The following is a 21000-nucleotide window of genomic DNA, read 5'->3' as shown; positions in this document are numbered from 1 at the left end:
TTTCGTCAAGTTCTCTATTTCTATAAGCTAAACCCCATGCAACTTACTATCAATTCCTATAGGATAATTAATGGTATTATAGCCTTAGCTAGGCAAGAAAACCTCAGAATCACCCTCGCCGACCTTCAATATTGTTATACCATGTGCCCTCTTGATCTGAAGGATAGGGGTTTTGTATATTACCTTAAGCCGAGATCCACTCAGTACAAGATTATAGCCGACCTTCCAGACTCCAACAAGGGGGCTGGAGATGACTATCTTATTGCCTCTGGAAATTGGGAATTTGGCCCAGATGAAGATGTCCACCTTTACCCTCTTCCTCGAACACTTACCGAGGGCAAGAGTAAGAGCCCTGAGTCAACACTTAGTTGTTTTCATTCAACACTTAAATACTTTTGTTGTTTCTGACGTCTGATTCTTTTGCAGATCTTCATCAACCACCGAAAAATTTTCGTCAATCCTTCTTCCCAGGACCAGATCTGAGAACACTTCTTGGTCTTCCAATCCTTAAACGAAAAGCCCCAGTATTATTAAACTTTGTCCCCACACACAAATCCATTTTACCCGACGTCCCTCGAAAAAGGAAGAAGAGTCTCTCTCCACCAACAGCCACAACCTTAACTGCTTCTACATCTCGGACAGATCAAGAGTCCACATCTGACCCAGCCGATCTTCCATCAACTTCGGCTCCCTTCTTAATACCAATTCCTGAACGTAAACGCCGACGAAGGCTAGTAAAGACTGCCGAGATGGTTCGTCCGAGGCCTGTCGTCCAAGACCTTCTCGCCGCTATTCCAACTGATGCCGAAGCCGCAGCAACGCAATCAATGCTTCTACCCAAACCGAAGAGGGTAAAAAAGGCTCAGCCTAAGGCCAAGGTTACAGATGCCGAGGCTGGGGATGCTTTGCCGATTTCGAAGCTAGCTGAAAGCAAAAAATCAACCTCTACTTCAACAAAAAGGTCTGCTGAGGGCCAACCCTCAGGATCTACACAAACAAAGAGGCCAAGGTCATCGTCCGCAACGACCTCGGCTTCGAAGAAGCCCGACGTCCCATGGGCCCCTGACCTATCTCTAGAGGACAGGCCTATCATGGCTAGTGAAAGTACTGATGATATCAACGTTGCTGTCGCCCTTAGTACCGCTCTTCTTCTACCGAATGACTTGGAGCGAAATGCCAAGTTCAGTGAGTATGAAAATTACGCTCTGATGCTCCAACACTCTGCCCAAGTAAGTATTTCTATTTGTTTTTGTGTTTTTTCCTTCTGTTTCTTTCTGAGAACACTTTCTGATACTCTTGTTTTCATTCAGGCTATCCAACATGCCCATTCATTTTCAATGCAATCCTTTGAGAATCGTCAAAGATTGGTTGATATGAAGAGGGAAGCAACTTCAATGAAGAGAGAATTAAGGGCCCTTGAAGTAAAAATGAAAAAACTAGAGGATCAAGCCGAGGCTGCAACGAAGAACCAAACCTTAGCTCTTGAAAAGGCCGAAGCTGCTGAGGCCGTTAAAAAAGTAGCTGAAGCCGAGAAAAGGGAGGCCGAGGCTCAGAAGGTCCAAGCGCAAAAAGAACTTCAACAAGCTCTGGCCACCAAGGAGGCCGAAGTCAAGGAGGCCGATGAAAAGGCCTATGCTCAAGGCATGGCCGACGTTGCAGAAGAATACAAACTTCAAGTCAGGCAGGCATGCAACAGGGGATTTTCCCTTGGTTGGATGTCTCTGATAAAGAAGCTTGATCTCCCTGCTGACTCGCCATTGCGCCAAGTTGATGCTAATCTTCTACCATTTCTTCCTCCAAGTCAAGCTGAGGATGAATCAGAGACCGAAGTAGAAGCTGAGGGTGAAGACGAAGAGAAAGATGAAGGTGAAGCCTTGGTGAGAAAACCCAAGGGCGCTACTGAGGCCAAGTCCTTTCTTCCAGCTGAGCAAATTTTAGACTTAACTCAAGATGAAGTGGGTGATGAGGCTGAGGAAGTGCCCAGGGAACCTGTTCAGGGGTGTTTATCATCTGACCTTCTTCTGACTGACAGAAGTCTTGACACAACTTTAGCAGAGATAGATGCCGAAATACAAGCGGAGAAGGTGGCCGAGGATATTCCAGCTGAATCATCCGAGGTTCCAGTTTCTGCTGCTGCTGATGTTCAAGAGTCTTGATTTTCCCTTCTTTCTTTTCTGGATTTTGGACTTTGTTCTTTCTTTTAATTCCTGAACAATGTACATTCCTTCTTATGGCCGATGTGCCTCTTTCAGTATGTAATTGCAACTGTTCTTGCAATGGATATTGTTGATCTTGTGATGTTCTGTTGCTTGCTTCTGCATAGTTCTATACTTAGAAATTTTTGCATGTTTTCTTTGTGCAATCTTCTCGGGGCTACATACCCTGGGTATAACTGCAAGGCTTTTACTTCGGCAAGATACTGACCTGCAAACCTTGTATAAATTCTGTCAAGAACTAAACATATACTACTCAATGTATACTTTTGCCATCTTTTTTTTTTTAGTTTTCAATAAGTATTTAAACAATGATTTCGTTCTAACCTACTTGTAAATTGCTACAAATTTCAACAAGTGTTTAAACAATATACTTAACCTTTGCTTCGACCCGTTAATTTTCTGTATACCTCAGCGGGTGATCATACGTCGGTTTAACATAACCTTGTAAATTGCTGCAAATTTCAACAAGTGTTAAGCATCTTCTCTAGGGTCTATACAACCCAGATATTGCTATGAGAACTTAAGTAATAACCTCGGCCTATCTTCGACTTGTAAATTGCTACAAATTTCAACAAGTGAAGATAGGGAATCAGCTTGATTCCAACTCGTAAATTGCTACAAATTTCAACAAGTGGATCAAGGAATAACATCGGCTTAACTTCAGCTTGTAAATTGCTACAAATTTCAACAAGTGAAGATAAGGAATCAGCTTGATTCCAACTTGTAAATTGCTACAAATTTCAACAAGTGGATCAAGGAAAAACATCGGCTTAACTTCAGCTTGTAAATTGCTACAAATTTCAACAAGTGAAGATAAGGAATCAGCTTGATTTCAACTTGTAAATTGCTACAAATTTCAACAAGTGGATCAAGGAAAAACATCGGCTTAACTTCAACTTGTAAATTGCTACAAATTTCAACAAGTGAAGATAAGGAATCAGCTTGATTCCAACTTGTAAATTGCTACAAATTTCAACAAGTGGATCAAGGAAAAACATCGGCTTAACTTCAGCTTGTAAATTGCTACAAATTTCAACAAGTGAAGATAAGGAATCAGCTTGATTCCAACTTGTAAATTGCTACAAATTTCAACAAGTGGATCAAGGAAAAACATCGGCTTAACTTCAGCTTGTAAATTGCTACAAATTTCAACAAGTGAAGATAAGGAATCAGCTTGATTCCAACTTGTAAATTGCTACAAATTTCAACAAGTGGATCAAGGAAAAACATCGGCTTAACTTCAGCTTGTAAATTGCTACAAATTTCAACAAGTGAAGATAAGGAATCAGCTTGATTCCAACTTGTAAATTGCTACAAATTTCAACAAGTGGATCAAGGAAAAACATCGGCTTAACTTCAGCTTGTAAATTGCTACAAATTTCAACAAGTGAAGATAAGGAATCAGCTTGATTCCAACTTGTAAATTGCTACAAATTTCAACAAGTGGATCAAGGAAAAACATCGGCTTAACTTCAGCTTGTAAATTGCTACAAATTTCAACAAGTGAAGATAAGGAATCAGCTTGATTCCAACTTGTAAATTGCTACAAATTTCAACAAGTGGATCAAGGAAAAACATCGGCTTAACTTCAGCTTGTAAATTGCTACAAATTTCAACAAGTGAAGATAAGGAATCAGCTTGATTCCAACTTGTAAATTGCTACAAATTTCAACAAGTGGATCAAGGAAAAACATCGGCTTAACTTCAGCTTGTAAATTGCTACAAATTTCAACAAGTGAAGATAAGGAATCAGCTTGATTCCAACTTGTAAATTGCTACAAATTTCAACAAGTGGATCAAGGAAAAACATCGGCTTATCTTGCCTGAGTTTGATATGTCTTCAATAAACCATTAATCATACGTGTTGAGAGAATTCTGAAAAGACTTTATTGATAATATCGGCCAAACAATGATGTTTATCTAATGATAGAAGAATTTCAAGTTACAAGTATTCCAAGGTCTGGGTAGTGCTGTGCCCTCATTGTCTTCAAGCCGATATGCTCCATTGCCCAATACTGAAGTAACTCTGTAGGGTCCTTCCCAGTTCGGGCCAAGCTTGCCTTCCCTGGGATCCTTCTTGTTTCCGACGACTTTTCTTAGGACTAAGTCGCCAACTTGAAAATCCCTTGGATTAACCTTCTTGTTGTAAGCTCTGGCAAGCTGTTGCTGGTATACTGCAAGCTGAATTGCAGCCTTCTCTCTTCGTTCTTCCAGTAGATCCAGGTCTCGGGCTAAGAGTATGTCATTGGTGCCATTCTCTACTCCCTGGGTTCTGATCCCTGGGATGCCGATCTCCAATGGGATGACTGCTTCTGTGCCATAGGCCATGGCAAAAGGGGATTCTCCCGTTGATCTTCTCGGCGTGGTCCGATATGCCCAAAGTACGTTGGGCAGCTCGTCCACCCACTTTCCCTTTGCTGCTTGGAGCCTCTTCTTTATCCCATCCAGGATTACTTTGTTGGACGCCTCTGCTTGCCCATTACTTTGAGGAAAACTTGGAGTTGAGAAATAGTTTTTGATCTTGAATTTCGCACAGAAGTTTTTGATAAGTTTGCTGTCGAACTGTGTTCCGTTGTCGGCAACTATTGCTCTTGGAATCCCAAATCTGGTGATTATGTTTCGCCAAATAAAATTCTTGACATCCACATCTCGGATTTTGGCAAGAGGTTCTGCCTCTATCCATTTTGTGAAGTAGTCCGTTGCTACCAGTAAATATTTTCTTTGCCCAGTTGCCTGGGGAAGTTGTCCCACCAGATCCATGCCCCATTGGGCAAACGGCCAGGGGCTGGATACTGGGTTTAGGTCGGCAGCTGGCTGATGTATCAAAGGTGCAAACCTTTGACATTGCTCACATCTCTTTACATAGGCTTCGGCATCCTTTTGCATGTAGGGCCACCAATACCCCTGGGTAATGGCCCTATGGGCTAACGATCTGCCCCCGGCATGGCTTCCACAAATTCCTTCATGGATCTCATAAAGAAAATCTTCAACCTGCAAAGGGTGTACGCACCTTAAAAGTGGTCCAGTGAAGGACCTCCTGTAAAGATGGCCTTCCGCTGTTAGGCTGAATCTGGCGGATTTCAGCCTAATTTTATGTGCTTCTTTGTGGTCTTCTGGCAGCTTCCCCTCTTTTAGGAACGCAATGATTGCATCCATCCAGCTTGGTCCAAGGCCCACGCACATTGTTTCTTGTTCGGTGCTCTGTTTATCTATACTCGGGGCCGACATGTAGTCGATCATAATTGTCCTTGTTTTTCCAGTTTGAATTGAACTGGCCAGGTTGGCTAATGCGTCGGCATGGGTGTTGTCATCTCGGCTGACTTGGAGTAATCTGCAGTTCTGAAATAGGGCCGCCAGTCGGATGACTTCCTTTGCATATGCCGACATTCTTTCGTCTCTGGCTGCAAATTCTCCTGTTGACTGGTTAACAATTAATTGCGAATCACAAAAAACAATTACCTCGTCTGCCTCTGCTGCTGCTGCTAGCTTTAGTCCTGCAATTAATGCCTCGTATTCTGCTTCGTTATTGGAGGCTTTGAACCCCAGTCGGATGGATTGTTCTACAATCTCTCCATCTGGAGATATCAGCAGTACTCCTGCTCCTGCTCCCTGGCGGTTTGAACTTCCATCGACATATAGTCTGAACGAATCGCCGATGTAGATGCTGCATGGTCTGAGCCTTTCTTTCTCTTGCTGTTTTGTCTTTGACTGGGTTTCTTTTTGTTTGTCGGGGTGATGCTCATCTCGGCTCGACGGAGCCTGAGGTGCGATGGCTTCAGGTGTGAGTTCTGCGACGAAGTCGGCCAAAACTTGGCCCTTTATTGCTGTTCTTGGCCTGAATTCTAGGTCAAACTGTCCCAGTGTTACTGCCCATTTTGCTATCCTTCCTGTTAAGTCTCCTTGATGTAATAAGGACTTCAATGGGTGCTCTGTTAGAACCACAATCTTGTGTGCCTGGAAGTAATGGCTTAGTTTCTTTGAGGCCATTACCAAGGCTAGCATTAATTTTTCCAGTGGTAGGTACCTTGTTTCTGCGTTAGCCAAAGTCTTGCTTACATAATAGACAGCTTTCTGCTCCCCTTTTTCCTCGCGGATTAGCACTGCACTGACTGCGTGTTCAGAGACTGCTAAGTACAAAAATAATTCTTCTCCTGGAACAGGGTTAGAAAGGACCGGGGTTGTGGTCAGGTACTTTTTCAGATCGGCTAAGGCTGCTTCACATTCTTCGGTCCACAGGAAGTCTGTGGCTTTTTTTACCAGGTTAAAGAAGGGTCTGCACTTGTCCGAGCTTCTGCTGATGAATCGGTTCAGGGCTGCGGCCCTTCCAGTGAGCATTTGGACTTGCTTTGCCGATGTTGGGCTCTGTAGCTCCAGGATGGCTTTGATTTGGTCTGGGCTGGCCTCTATGCCCTTTCTTGTTACCAGATAGCCTAGGAATTTACCTGACCCAACTCCGAAGGCACACTTTGCGGCGTTGAGTCGGAGCCGATATCTTTTGAGTATGTCAAAGACCTCTTTTAGGTCGGCAAGATGACCTTTTGACTCCTTGGTTTTTACGACCATGTCATCAATGTAAACTTCTACTGTTTTGCCGATCAGATGTTTAAACATCTTTGTTACTAACCTCTGATAGGTTGCTCCTGCGTTTTTCAGCCCAAAAGGCATTACCTTATAGCAGTACAGGCCTTTCGGGGTGATGAACGCGGTCTTCTCCTCATCTGGAGGGTACATAGCAATCTGGTGGTACCCTCTGTATGCGTCTAAAAAACTCATCCTTTCGTGTCCCGAAGTGGCGTCAACCAGTTGGTCGATTTTGGGCAGAGGGAAACTGTCCTTGGGGCAAGCTTTGTTGAGGCTGGTAAAATCCACACAAACCCTCCACTTGCCATTTTTCTTTTTTACTACTACTGTGTTGGACAGCCACGTTGGGTACTGGACTTCTCGGATTGCCCTGGCTTCAAGGAGTTTGTCTACCTCTTCCTCCACTGCTTCGACGTGTAATAACGTCGGCCTTCTGGCTCGTTGAATCACTGGTTTTGCCGATCTGTCGACATTCAAACTGTGGCAAGTGACCTCGGGGTCAATGCCAGGCATTTCATAGGGTGTCCAGGCAAATGCCTCTATGTTTGCCCTTAAAAAATCTTCTAGTTCTTTTTCTTCTTCTTTGGCTAGGCCGGAGCCGAGAAGAAAAAATCGTTCTTCGTCGCCCTCCTGGACGAAGATTTTCTTTAGTGCTTCTTCGCTTTTCTCGGTCGGTTCTTTCCCGACGTCTTCCAGGACTTCCATGTCTCCATCTTCAACTTCTGCTTTCTTTGGCTCCTGTATACTACAGGTGGACTTTATTGCTGCCATGGAGCAATTTTTGGCTTGTAGTTGATCCCCTCTGACTTCTTCAATCCCATGCTCCGTTGGGAACCGGAGTAGTTGATGCAACGTCGAGGGAACTGCCCCCATTGCATGCAACCACGGTCTTCCAAGGATGATGTTGTATGGTGAGGGTGTGTCAATGACCAGGAACTCTGTCCTGATCTTCTTAGTGCCGGCTTGTACCTCTAAGCTTGTTGCACCCAGTGGCCATGTTGGCGTTCCATTAAAGCCGACCATCGGGCCGCTGGATTGCTCTAGGTCATCGGGGTGAAGGCCTAGCTCTCTGTAACATCTGACGTACATGATGTCACAGGAGCTGCCTTGGTCTATTAGGATGCGTTTTACTTGGCATTCCCCAACCTGGAGGGATACTACCAAGGCATCATTATGCGGATGTTGGACCAGTTCTAGGTCGGCTTCGGTAAAGGCTATCATTGGCCCTTGGCATTCTTCTGGCCGATGTCTCTTGTCCCCAACTTGGTGGATATGCTGTAAATGTCTTACCCTCTGGGTTTCTCCTCTGACCTCGTTTTCGTTGACCCTTGAGTGGATCACATTGACCACCCTTGGTTCTCCTGCCTGTGGTCGCTGTGCTGGGGGAGGGGGTGCTGCTGGTGCTTGAGGCAACCTTGCCTGTTCTTCCCTTGTTCTGGCCTCATCGACCAGGTCCCTCAGAAGGCCTTGCCTTACTAGGTCCTCCAAGTGTGCTTTTAAGGCCCTGCAACCTTGAGTTGGATGCCCTCCTTCATTGTGGTAGGCACAACGTCTGCCGATGTTTTTTCCCATGAATTCCCCTGGTGCTCTTTCCGGAGCCCTGAAGTATGGTTGATTCCGAATCCGATCCAAGATTTTATGGATTGGGATCCGGAATACCGTGGTTACCGCCTGTTTATTTCTTAATTCTATTTCTTGTCTGGTGGGTCCATTGTTGACTCGGCCTCGCTTTGGCGAGCCGTTTCCCTTTTCTTGCTTCACCTCTTTGTTTCCCGACGTATCTTCCTCGGCCCTGGCGTATTTCTCAATTCGTGCCATGAGTTCTTCCATGCTCTTTGGCAGTGTTTTTGCCAAAGACTTCCGTAGTGGGCAGTCATCTTTCAGGCCGTTCTTGAAAGACACGACTGCTACTTCCTGGTTGCATTCAGGTATTCGGTTGAACACCTCGTAGTATCTCTTCGCATAGGCCCTAAGGCCTTCTTCCTTGGTTATTCTTAGAGCCATCAAAGCATCAACCCTCAGGGGTTGCAGCTTGTTGGTCACGAACCTGGCCACAAACATCTCGGCCAGGCCTTCCCATGTCTTTATACTTCCTTTCGGTAACTTGTGGAACCAATCAGATGCAATTTCCCCAAAGGATGAGGGGAATACCTTGCAGAGCAATGGTTCGTTCCCGCTATATAGTGCCATTGAATTTAGGTATAGCCCAACATGAAAGTTTGGATCTGACTTACCGTCATAGATTTGGAACCTCGGCATACTGAACCTCTTGGGTGGTTCGAATTTGTCCAGTTCTACCGAGAAGGCTGTCTTCGGTTTTACTGGGGAGTTTACCTCGGCCTCTGCATTTTGCTGCCTCCTCTTGAGGTAGTCCCTTAAGTCTTCTTTGCTCCTCCCTGGAGCTCGGCTGTCTTTTGATTTTAGTCTTTTTGGTATACTGCTCTCGGCCTCGAGGTGGGTCCGTTTGGTTCTCTCTTCATGGGTTGTGTCAAAGTGGAGTACTTGCCCCTGAACATGTCGATGTTCTTTGGGGTCTGGATTCTTCATGTGTTGCGTCCTTCGGGACTCTTCTTGCCTCGGCCTTTCTCGTCCGACTTCCCTGGAAGGCCGGTGAGAATGCCTTCCGCTCCTGGTATGTTGAGGGACCTCGGGGATTGTTTTTCCTCCACCCTTCTGGGTGTTGGTTGCTGGCATTGGCGTATCTTGCAGCGGGTATGGTGGTTGCATAACATTGTTCTGCATCATGAAGTTGACGACCGACTGGAGGTCCGCCAACTTGTTTGCTAATTCCTTTACTTCCTCGTCTCTGCGTAGGCACCTGTCCCTCCATACCTGGAGGTTGTCTTCATTGTAGTATTTTCCTTGGTTTGATCTTTTTGTTGTGTCACCTTCCTGGATATCGTTGTTCTCCCTGTGACCCTGGTCACGGGCTTCTGTATTGCGATTGTCTCCTTCGGTGTCAAGGTTAATCGGTCTGCTGCTTCCAGAAGGAGCATCGTCCCCAGCGTTTCCTTGTTGTCCGTTACTGGCCATCTATTCTTCCTTCGTTCCCACAGACGGCGCCAAATTGTGTGGGTAAAAATCTGACCACACTGCCCGTTTAGTGATCAGCAGCTAAGCACCGGCAGAATAGATGGCTCCAGCAACCTGTAACAGAAAAGAAAAGCTCCGGCGGTGGTTCTTCCACCCGGGGGTACTCCGACGATCAAGTCAGTATGATTCTCAAGGATAATCAAGTATTAAACTGAATACTCAAAGTATGAATTACATACCTTAGACCCACGGGGGTGCCTTTCTTTTATAATGTACTCAATCCAAGTCCAACTAGAAGTATGACTTCTATGAACTCCAATCTTAGTGCTTACTCTGGACTCTTTAGGAGATAGAGATAAACTCCCTAAGAGATTTATCCTTATCTTAATTAAGTCCCCTTTTTGCTCCAGGACTCTTGTCCCTTATCTTCGGATTCCGACATCTTAGGAGATGACCTCGGCTTCTCCGAGATTACCTCGGCTTCTCCGAGATTACCTCGGCTTAACTACCAGGGCACGTGGCACCTCGGCTGACACGTCGGTGTCGCCATGCCACGTGTTGGTATTCAAAAAATATGTCCCCACATAACTATACCTAAAAAGATCACGCATTGACGAGAAAAAAAAAACCCATAATAAAAAGTGATACATCACAGTTAATAATCGTTGTGTTATATTGATTTTGTAGTAGTGAAAGGTGGTAACTAAGGGACTTATAAAATTTCCCATAATGTAGCAGTTATTATACAATTGGATTTCCATTATGTCATTATGCCATTGTTTAACTATTATTGTGTAATTGATTTTTTTTCTCTTTACCTACAGCAAGTTAATTGGTTAGCCACAAGTTTAATATTTTAACCAAAGTTACAACTTGATGCATTGCAATTTAGCTTTACTGAAGTGGCAGATGTTATTCTTGTTGTAAGTTATGACTTGATGCTCTGTGGGTTCAAATTCAAGCACCTACGTTTACAATCTAGACTAACAATTACCAAACTCCTGGTAAATATAAAGCAAGTGAAATTTCACTGTGCAAAATTAGTTAAATTAAACCGTTTGATAGGGAAAAAAAAATATTTGTCATTTTATAACCCCTAATTTCAATGTTTTAGTTTTAAATTTTGAGTTAAACACCTAATTTTTGCAATTGATCCTCGGTGTCAGATTTTTTAGAATTTAAAAAGAAAATTCACTATGCAAAGTTAGAAAAATTTCACTATTATAAAATATAAAATTTTAAAATTTGTTATTTTGGAACCCTAAATGTTAACTTTTTAATCTTAAATTTGGAATTAGGGATCTAAGTTTTGCAATTAATCTTCAATTTCAGATTTTTTAGTATTAAAAAAGAAGTTTTACTAACTTGCATAGGAGTCACAGAAATTTCACTGTGATGTAACAACAAACACAGTGAAATTTCATGTACTCTTTTTATTTTATAGAGTTTCATGTTATTTATGCATCTTGTTTGATAGTTATTGTAGAGAATTCTAAAAATATAAATTTAAAAAAAAAATTGAGGTACAAAAGTAAATAAATTTTAAATTCTCTTAAACAATATAAAATGTAAATGTAAGTTATTTTTTTTTTTGGGTCCAAAATGCTTATTCGTGTTTGTTGGAAGATTCGAATTACTACTAGATAATTATTTGTCCTTATTCTTCTAAAACAATATTAGGGATCTAAAAAAATACAACCTAAATAAAAATCATTTTTTCACAAAAATGAAAATGACATATCTTTTAAAAATTTCATTTTTTTTTGAAGCACACACATATACACACAAAACATCTAAAATAAAAAAGAAAACTTACGTATAGGTCCTAATAGGTTGTCCAAGAGGTCCTATGATAATTAACAACATTTTTCATTAAACACTATTAAAAAGAGTCACTAATTGTTAATTTTTAGCGACAATTTGAAAATTATCACAAAAAACGTCACTAATTATAAGTTTTAGCGTCAGTTTAAAAAAATCATCATAAAAAAGTCATTAATTTTCAATTTTCAGTGACAATTTAAAAAATTCGTCATAAAAAAATATCATTAATTATACGTTTTAATAACAATTTATAAAAATCATGACAAAATAAAATTACTAATTGTTAATTTTTAGCAACATATACAAAAAAATTGTCACAAAATCATTTTTAGCGACAATTTTAATAAGACTATTTTTTAATAGAACTTAATGGAAATTAAGTCTAACTATTTACCCAATAAAAACAATGCGAAATAGTTTTCAAAAACTAAATGAAAATTTAAATTTGTTTGCAAAAAATATGTTTTAGAATTTTTTTTTCAAGGAAAAATTTAAAAATATGTTACAAACAAACAAATTTTTTATTATATATTTTTGAAAAAGAAAGAGTTTTAAACAATAGTTGAAATTACATTTTTGTCCTTGTATTATTGGCTAGTTCTCACTTTGAACCTTTGTAACACTCGCATCCTTTAATCCATTGGAGAGTGTATTTAATTCTCTTATTTCATTTTGGGAGTCTTTAGAGCTGTTGTATTTTGGTTTTGGAGAAGTTGTAGACACCTCATTTTTTACGGCCCTTACAACTTGGACGTTATCGCTAGCACACCCAATGATGAGTCTATATGTTTGTCAAGTGCTCGAAGTCCTCAGCGGAATGCCACAGCTTTGAGCTTTTCAAACCCTACACCTCCGTTGCCTTGTTTTTGGACCAAAACCTTGGATTTTCAAGCCTGCAACCTCTGGTGGCCTGCCGGCCACTGATATGGGTTGCCGACCATTGCTTCTAGCTGTCAGCCACTGATGTGGCTTGCCGGCCACCAATGTGTTTTGCAGATATTTGGTGACAGCTGTGCCAACCGTTTGCACAGATGCTTGCATCTGCTCCCATGTGTATAGCTGGATGTTTTTTAGGGAGGTTCATGTTTCTCTATATAGAGAGGACCTCCCCCCTTGCCATGGGGTTAGAAAAATTTTGGAGCAAAATTTTTCCACTCTCTCTTTCTCTCTCTTACAAATTTCTTCACCTTTGCCTATACACTCTTAACCAAACCTCTCCATCTTTGAGCCGAGGTACCTTTGAGCCTCATTTGAGCTCTTGAGGGTGTGTTTGCCTTGTTTATTGCTTGAAAGTGTTCTCCTCTTCAAGAAGTATAAAGCTTTGCTTCTTTACTTATTGTATTTACTCTTTTTCTTACTATTTTTCAACTGTTTTTGGGCTATAAAAACTCTGTACTTTTGAGCTGAAACTTAGGTTTTAAGGCTAATAAAGGTTGAGGGGTGGCTCACCCTTCTTTACACCTTGCTCTCAAGGCCTTTACTCTTGTGTTTCCCACCTTTACACTATCTTTTTTTGAGCTTTTAAATACTGATTTTCAGAATTATTTCAGTGACTAAAATCATACTTTGAAGTCCAAAATTGGAGGGCCCCTCCTTGTGTTTTGCTTACTAGCCTAACATGATCCATGTTTTTGCTTATTATTCTAGTTATTTTTGTTTTAATTCCAGCATGTTTTAGGACTTATTTAGGACTATTTTTAAGTGTTTGTTGCATTTGAGCTTTGTTTTGCATGCTTGTAGTGTAATTGTCCTCATAAGTTTGGTGTTTTAGGCATTAGACACTATCTTATTTGAGTTGATAGTGTTTATTTATAGCTTTCCATACTTGTGATCACTTTTAATCTCTGCAACCTCCCTCCTTTCTTGGCTTTTGTTTTGCTTTGAAAGTGGTTTCAAATTACTTATTTGTTTAAGCATGTGTCATGCTTAATGGTTTAATTCCTTTGGGGGTTCATTACCAACGGTATGATGTCTCTTTCATGCCCAAAACAACTCTTGGCTTGAGCCCTCTTTTCATTAGAGAACTTAAATTCATCTTTGGACTCAATTGGCTAAAGCATGGTTGGTAAATTAAAATGAATTAATAAAATTGAGGCTAAAAAAAAAGTGCAAGATAACAATTTGGTTTGGGTTCAATCGAGCATTAATTGAACCCTTGAGTCTTGAGTCATTTCATACTTATTAGTGCTGAAAACGGTTCAAGATTCATTGTCAACTACTTCCCTTGATATTTCATGATAGGGAGGTGGTTTTGAGAGTCTTGTTTTATTGCATTTATTAAACTTACACCCTTTGGTTCATAGGCCATCACGCAATGAAATTGCATCCATTGATGGTTTGTGAACCAAGTTTACTACTCCTTTGAGTTGTTCAAATGATAAGGAGGGGTAAATTGTGCAAACAAACCCTTGAGAATACCTTTGAGAATACACTGTCTCTGCTCTATTTGCTCTCTGTTGCAGCACGACAACCCAGTCAGCAGTGGTCGGCAGGCCATCATCAGTGGACGGCAGGCCCTCTGTCGGTCACCGGTGCAAAATCAAGCAGTGTTCTTTTGAAGCAGAACATAGTTGGTCGGGAAGTGGAAATCAATGCAAATGTTCTACTGTGGAACAAAGACATTTAGCAGTAGAAACAATGGCTTTTTTGGGTGAAAACTGCGTTCATGCATGAGCCCTTCGTTGATCATCGGGATCCGTGTTATAAATATATTAGTGTTATGATTAAATAGTGGCTTTGTAATTAATTAGTTAGAATAGTTAATTTGTCTTATGATGTAATTATTTTAATTAGCTAGTTTAGTTGATTATTCATTGGTTGTTGCAATAGCTAATTAGTTTAGCTTTAATTAGCTTAGCTAGTTAGTTTATTTGGACTCTCCTTTGTGGGAGCGCAATGTCGTAATAATGTGTATGTCTTCCAACCCTACGTCTTTCTCCATTTTATTTAACTAATTATGATGATTTGTTTAGGGCATCATGTTTTGTTTAGCATTCTCCATGTTTGCATCCACTTGTGTTGCATGCACCGAGGCTTGGTTTATCATTCTAAACTTGCATTGTTAGTTTAAGCATTCTTTGAATACATACTTAGACTGCATGCTATCAAATTGCTTTATATGCCATATTAGTAGCCGAGCCTAGTAATTGCATATCGCATGTGTTGCATTAATCATATTGCATAGTTAGGATCATGCATCTTTCTAACTTCATCATCTTTTTGGCTTGGAGTACAAGGTGAGCCTTTACCTGCTTTAACATATTGCACGAGTGTTATTGTTGCCATGTCTAGCATGCTTTCCATGAGGCTAATTACTTAATTGATAAATTGCTTGAATGCCTGTGGATGAAGGCTAATTGCTTGAATTGAAAAAATTTGAGTAATGTTTATATGCGATCACTTTTTCAAGTGGTACATATTCGAAACAACTTTGCAAATAAACATGAAATGAAGTGTTCCAATTTTTGCAAAATAGTCTATAGTTATGTGTGTGCGCATCACATAGTAATGCTAGTCTAATAACCAGAACAAGAGCATATAATGCAAATAAGATTCATATCATGATTAGTAGAGGTAAATCTTTGGTCGGGCCAGCGGGAGTGCTCAATTCATGACCTTCCTCTCTCGTACTTGAATTCCCGAGTCGAGACAATTTTGGCGATGACGAACACGTGGCCTTTGCCAAGAGTCATGGGTTTCCTAAATTTTCCAAAAAATATTTAGGTGGCGACTCTGTATCTGGCAAAGTAGTCCATTTTTGGCAATTTGATTCAAAATCGATTTTTCAAAAGATTTACCGGATTGGGACTCTTTGGTGATTATCTATTTCACATTACACTTGTGAGATCAGATTTAAAACCGCGGGAGTCTGATATTGTAGGGTTTATTCGTCTTCCGAAAGGGGGCACGAAAAGTCGAGCCAGAGTTTCTGGGACTCTGCTGTGGAAATTAGAGAACTTGACTCGAACTTCATGATATGAAATTTTATCTACAGTTATATGTTTTTTTGCATTGCATTTGCATTGGTACGCCTAAATCATTGTGTTTGCCATCTGTTATTCCTAGACGGCTTGCCAGAGGCTTGCCCAAAAAGCTTGCCAAAAGGCTGACTGGTCACGGGCTTCGCTATGATGGGAACACAACCCTTGGATCTGGACTATCGCTGTACCGTTTGATCCTCCTTTCACTTCTCGGTGTTAGGTGTGAGAGGTATGTTAGGTAGTCTTGCTGAGGTACCCTTTTGACCATTTGGCCTAGTTACATATCGAAAAGCCATAGAGATTGTTCCAAACTAGAACAAGATGCTCACCTGAATACAGTATTGTGTGAAACCACTTTGTTTGAATAGTGAACCCTAGTTCCTAACGAAATTAGGACAAGGTAACCTTACCCCCTCATAGGGGTGTTTTGGCTCTTATTTAACTAGTATGTGCTTCACAGTGAAACTGTACAGGAATGTATGTATTAATTACAAGTTTGGTATCCATTTTGGGGGCAAAATTTAGTATTGAGTGCAGTTTTACAGCTTTGATTACATCTGTGTTCGTAACATCATTAGCTAAGGTGTTGTGCGGTTTCTGATTACTGCTTTCTTTTTGCTTTATTCTTTTTGCTAGGTAGTTTAACACCATAGCTTCGGAAAGTTCAGATATCCTCAAAGTACTCTGGACCCGAGTCAGAAGGCTTTACAAAGTCGGAGATCTTGTTAGGGGACAACCCGTGTTTACTTCACTTCCACTGGTTACGAGATGGAGGAGAATCAGGCAAAGTTCACCGGTCTAGTTTCTACAGCAGTCACCCCTCAATTCACCTGCATCCAGTTAGGCTCAAGGACAATATTTTATTTCTCGCCTATTCCAATGACACAGTATCCCCCAGTCAACATAGAGGAATTAATACATCATCTTCAGCAAATAGTTGAAACCCTACAGCAAGATGCTGCTTGTCAGGCTAAGGTCACAGCCCGTCAGGCTGAAGTAATAAACAGGCTGCAATAACAACCACAATCAGCAGTGGCTTTTGCATCCCATGTACCTCCCACGGGTATCCCAGCACCTCCTACAGGTATCCCAGCACCCGAAGCCACTGCCTATGCTGAAAATCAGAGCAATCCGACAAAACCAATCCCGGCACAAGCTTCCAAAACACCTGTGTATCAAACCGAGGCTCCGTTTGAGTTTGAGATTGACCCAACTGTACTTAAGGTCAACAAGCTGGAGAAGCTATTTAAGAAAGCACAAGGTGTTAACTCCATCCCGGATATAGAAGATGGGTATACCGACGTTACAGTGACATTGCTAGATCGGTTCAAAATGCCGCACATCGATCGATTCGATGGCTTCAGAGATACTATGGTTCATCTACGACTGTTTTCGGACATCTTGAGGCCGATGGGCCTAACCAGATTGCAGAAACTCTCTTTTTGGTCGGACCATGTGGTATGAGAAGTTGGAGGATTCTGTTAAGAAGAATTAAGAGGAAATGGACGAGGCCTTTATTGTTCAGTACTCGTATAACACACAAATCGAGGTAACAACTCATGATCTTGAGGTAACGCGCCAAGAGCCGAAGGAGGGCTTTTCAAAATTTGTGACAAGGTGGAGGGCTAAAGCTTCAATGATGACCACAAGGCCTTCCGAGAAAGATCAGATAAGGATGGTAGTCCGCAATCTACACGGGAAGTTGTTACAGAAAATGATCGTCCTACCTCTATTCACATTCACTGAGCTCCATGAGATGGGGGTTCAGATTGAAGATGCCATGAAACAAGGGTTCATTACCGATGAGAAAGAGCAGGCAAAAAGGTCTTTTACGCACAGTTCCAATGCAACCACTAGTGGTAGCACAACTGTAAGGTCGTTAGATGTGAGCATTGTTACCACCACAACCAAGATTGCTAATCCCTTTGCCAATACAGCTCCATAACCTTCAGCCAACTTTGCTCGATCCCAGAGGACCTTTACCCAGCTCTACATGACCCTATCTCAAGCTATGAAGGTGTTGGTAAAAAAGGGGCATCTTAAACCATTAGAGCCCTGCCCATTACTTGATCCCCTTCCACCTAAATACAACCCAACAAAATACTATGCGTTCCACCAATAGCACGGTCATGACACCTACTAATGCTTCTGACTACACCATGAGATTCAAGATTTCATTGACAACAAGGTGATCGTACCACCCCAGAAACCAAATGTAACTACAAACCCTTTCCCTGTCCACAATTAAGTTCCTCTACCTTAAAATCTAAACTTAATCCATACATTGGCCATCCCCTATGACCCCAGCGTATATGTTACCCCTTCCCACCTACCAAGACCGACGGTGTTCATTTTTGAAAGCACAGATTTGTGCATGATAGACACGTCCGCATTTCAACCTAAGCCTGTGGTGGTGACAGTTGCAGTAGAAGAGAGGCTGGCCTTAGAGGAAAGTATGAGTCCATTGCTGGAGAGCTCTGAGGACTTGCCTAAGGGGGTGTACGATCCAAGCTGCTACATTGTGCTGATTGATCAAGTCAAGCCAGAATTGGTGTTGCCAACTTTGGTAGAGGTTAATGTGGTTAGGGAAGGTGGCCCGAGCTAGGGGTTAGATGATTTAGCGAAACTCGAGGAGGATTTAGACAATTTGCAGTTCTTTGACAAACAGGATCAAGGAGACATGCAGATTGGCTGGTTTAACTTGAATGGATCGACGAACAACTCTGGGTGGCTGAGTGATGAACCGGACTAAAAGGAAGGAACTGAAATAAAACCGAAGGAAAAGGAAGCATAAATTGCTGTAGTGGCTGGAATGGCCGATGAAAAAGGAAAATTCCTGGAGAACATCGCCATGGAAAATTCAGCTCAGGAACTGGGCACTGTGAGCACTGTGGACACAAAACAGGAAGTTGCATTGAAACAGTTTACATGAGAAAGGGTTGAAGACAACCAGAAAGCTGTAATGGCCCAAAACCCTGCGAGGGATACTTGTGATGTGAAAGTGATCCGAACGGAGCCGGACAACTGTTTGTCGGCTGTTGAAGGTATATGGTGAGATGATGATGATTTGCATCTGGCCCACATCGACGAAGATTAGGGTAAATGCCATTCAGACAACATGTGGTATGCTGAAGAAATAGATCACATAACAAGAAGTGGGCGGTATTTTATGCCAGCGCACTTAGATCAAGTTGAGGCATCTAGAAAAGACAGAGAGATTGAGAAATAGAAAGAGAAGCAGCTGGAAGAAAAGGCAGTGTTGAAGCATCTGAAGAAAATCCAAGCTGACATCTCAATTTCGGGTCTTCTCATGGCCTCCTGGGTACATCGACATGCAGTATTGTTAGCAATGGACAAAGCTAAATTGTCCATTAACACTATCCCTGAAGAGCTTGTGGGATTGGTCTTCCCAGGTGGCGTCGGGCCAACCCTAACCTTTTCTAACAACGAAATGTCACCGGAAGGATTAACTCATAACAAACCCTTGCACATATCTGTTGAGTGCAGGGAAAAATGGGTACCGGTGGTGTTGATAGACACCGGTTCGGCCATCAATGTCTGTCCTTCCCGCACAGCTTATGCAATCGGCCTTAGGCAAGCAAACTTTGTGTCCATAGCCCAAGTAATATAGGCATATGATAATACAAGTAGAGAGGTCATGGGCACAGTGCAAATCAGAGTCCAGGTAGGCCCAGCTCAGTGTAGACACCCCATTTTTGACCGCCCTTAAGACTTGGGCACTACTGATGGTTTGCTCGGTGTTGAGAGATGTGCAGGGCAAAGAATCAGTTTCTTCAGCTAGAAGAGAGGCAAATCTTTCAAAACACTTTGTTTAGGGTTTTGGAGTTGAAGAAAAGAGGAAAGGAGAGGAGAAATCTAGTTTGGGAGAAGTTCGGCATGAATCCGGGTAGGAGAAAATCGAGCAGCCCTCGCTAAATCGGGCTTATTCAATTGCATACTTGGAGTTAAGATATGAGGCCACCATCGTTGGAAAGAAGACTTCCAGGGCTTCATTTTGCACTCAAGAATATCCTAGAGCCAAGTCCGGGTGGGGGAGATATGATCAGTTGAAGTCGGGCATCATCCCGGTTGGATCGAATCTGCGCGGCTTCACGGAAAAGGGCATAACTTTTTGCACAGAAGGAATTTTAATGCAAGGTTTGCGCCATTGGAAAGATAACTTCCGGGGCTTCAATTTGGACATCCACCGGCACTTTTTTGACCTCACCGGCCACCCATCGGCACTATGTTTGTGCCGACCGGCAATTTATTGTGCCGACCGGCCATTTATTGTGCCGACCGGCAATTTAAAGTAGCCGACCGGCATATTTTGCTAGCCGACGACCTTCCGGAGCATTCTACAGATAGAGTGTATGCCAGCTGTGCCAGCTGGAGGGCACAGACAGGATCCTCCATACACGTGTATGGAGGATATGCACTCTTGTTAGCTTCCTCAAGAAGCTTTGCACTTGGTTTTGGCTCTATAAAGGAAGCCCTCTTCTTCCTTATGCTAGGTTAGAGGAAAAACCAGCTGAGGCACCATTATACATACAAACCTATATCTATACATTCAACCCTCCTCTTCCAAGCTCAAAAAAGTCCATTATCCTTGGCCATTTACACACCAACTCATAGCACAAGGCTTCCATCATCCATTCCAGAAGCTTGAGGCTGATTTTCAGAGCTAGGAGTGCTGCAACTCAAGCCAAGAGGCTGTCAAGACTTGGTCTACAAGGGTGAGCTCCTTTTTTTCTCTTTTCTAGCCTTTTCTTGATCAATACATAAGCCATAGTTTCTTTCATCTTTGGGCTCCGACCCAAACTTCAAACCATCATATTTTGAGGTCCTCTTCATGTTTGATTGAGGACCTCTTGCTGTTTGAGGACAGTAGCTTGCACTTACTTCAATATCCTCCTTGAATGCCATAATCTTGCATAGAATTTTTGGCTTGCGTGTGATCTGTTTTAGAGCCTGATGTAAACTGCAAATAGGCTTATTTTGAGCCCCTCTTAAACATTGAAGAAGGGCTCAACACTGTTTGGGACTTCCATATTGTACTTCCCTTTATATCCTCTTTTTGGTCCCATTTTTGTATGTCTTGGCAGCCCCTGATGTTGCTGTTTTTGGACCTTTCTCCGAACTAAAAGTGGCTTTATTTTGACCTCCTGAACATGTTTTATTTAGGGTCTTTGGCTGTTTGATGAATATTTTGTGTACTTCATGTTATAGCCCTTTTGTGGCCTTAATCTTGCATAAATTGTTTGCCATGCTTGTATCTGTTTTTGAGCCTTGCCATGAACTGTAAATGTGCATATTTTGGGCCCCTCTTCAATGTTGTTGAAGGGCCCTAACCCATTTGGGGTTAG

At 42.0% G+C, this 21000-nt stretch overlaps 1 protein-coding gene across 1 annotated transcript; it reads left to right on the top strand.

Moving 5' to 3' along the window:
* The first annotated feature begins 1091 nt into the window (after positions 1–1091).
* Positions 1092–16274, top strand: LOC145821797 (uncharacterized). Its single transcript, XM_082918369.1, has 3 exons — positions 1092–1229; positions 1311–2149; positions 16271–16274. The coding sequence occupies exons 1-3, from the start codon at positions 1092–1094 to the stop codon at positions 16272–16274; spliced, it is 981 nt and encodes a 326-aa protein (XP_082774495.1).
* The last annotated feature ends 4726 nt before the right edge of the window (positions 16275–21000 follow it).

The sequence above is a fragment of the Camellia sinensis genome, chromosome 3 (assembly GCF_055761805.1).
Source record: "Camellia sinensis isolate YWXY chromosome 3, ASM5576180v1, whole genome shotgun sequence".
NCBI classification, from domain to species: Eukaryota; Viridiplantae; Streptophyta; class Magnoliopsida; order Ericales; family Theaceae; genus Camellia; species Camellia sinensis.
The sequence above is the reverse complement of the archived record's forward strand: the minus strand, read 5'-3'. Positions and strand labels throughout refer to the sequence as shown.

Coding starts and splice junctions, on each gene's coding strand:
- LOC145821797 (XM_082918369.1), top strand. CDS start 1,092: ATGGCTAGTGAAAGTACTGATGATATCAACGTTGCTGTCGCCCTTAGT. Junction 1,230..1,310: donor TGCTCCAACACTCTGCCCAA/GTAAGTATTTCT, acceptor GTTTTCATTCAG/GCTATCCAACATGCCCATTC.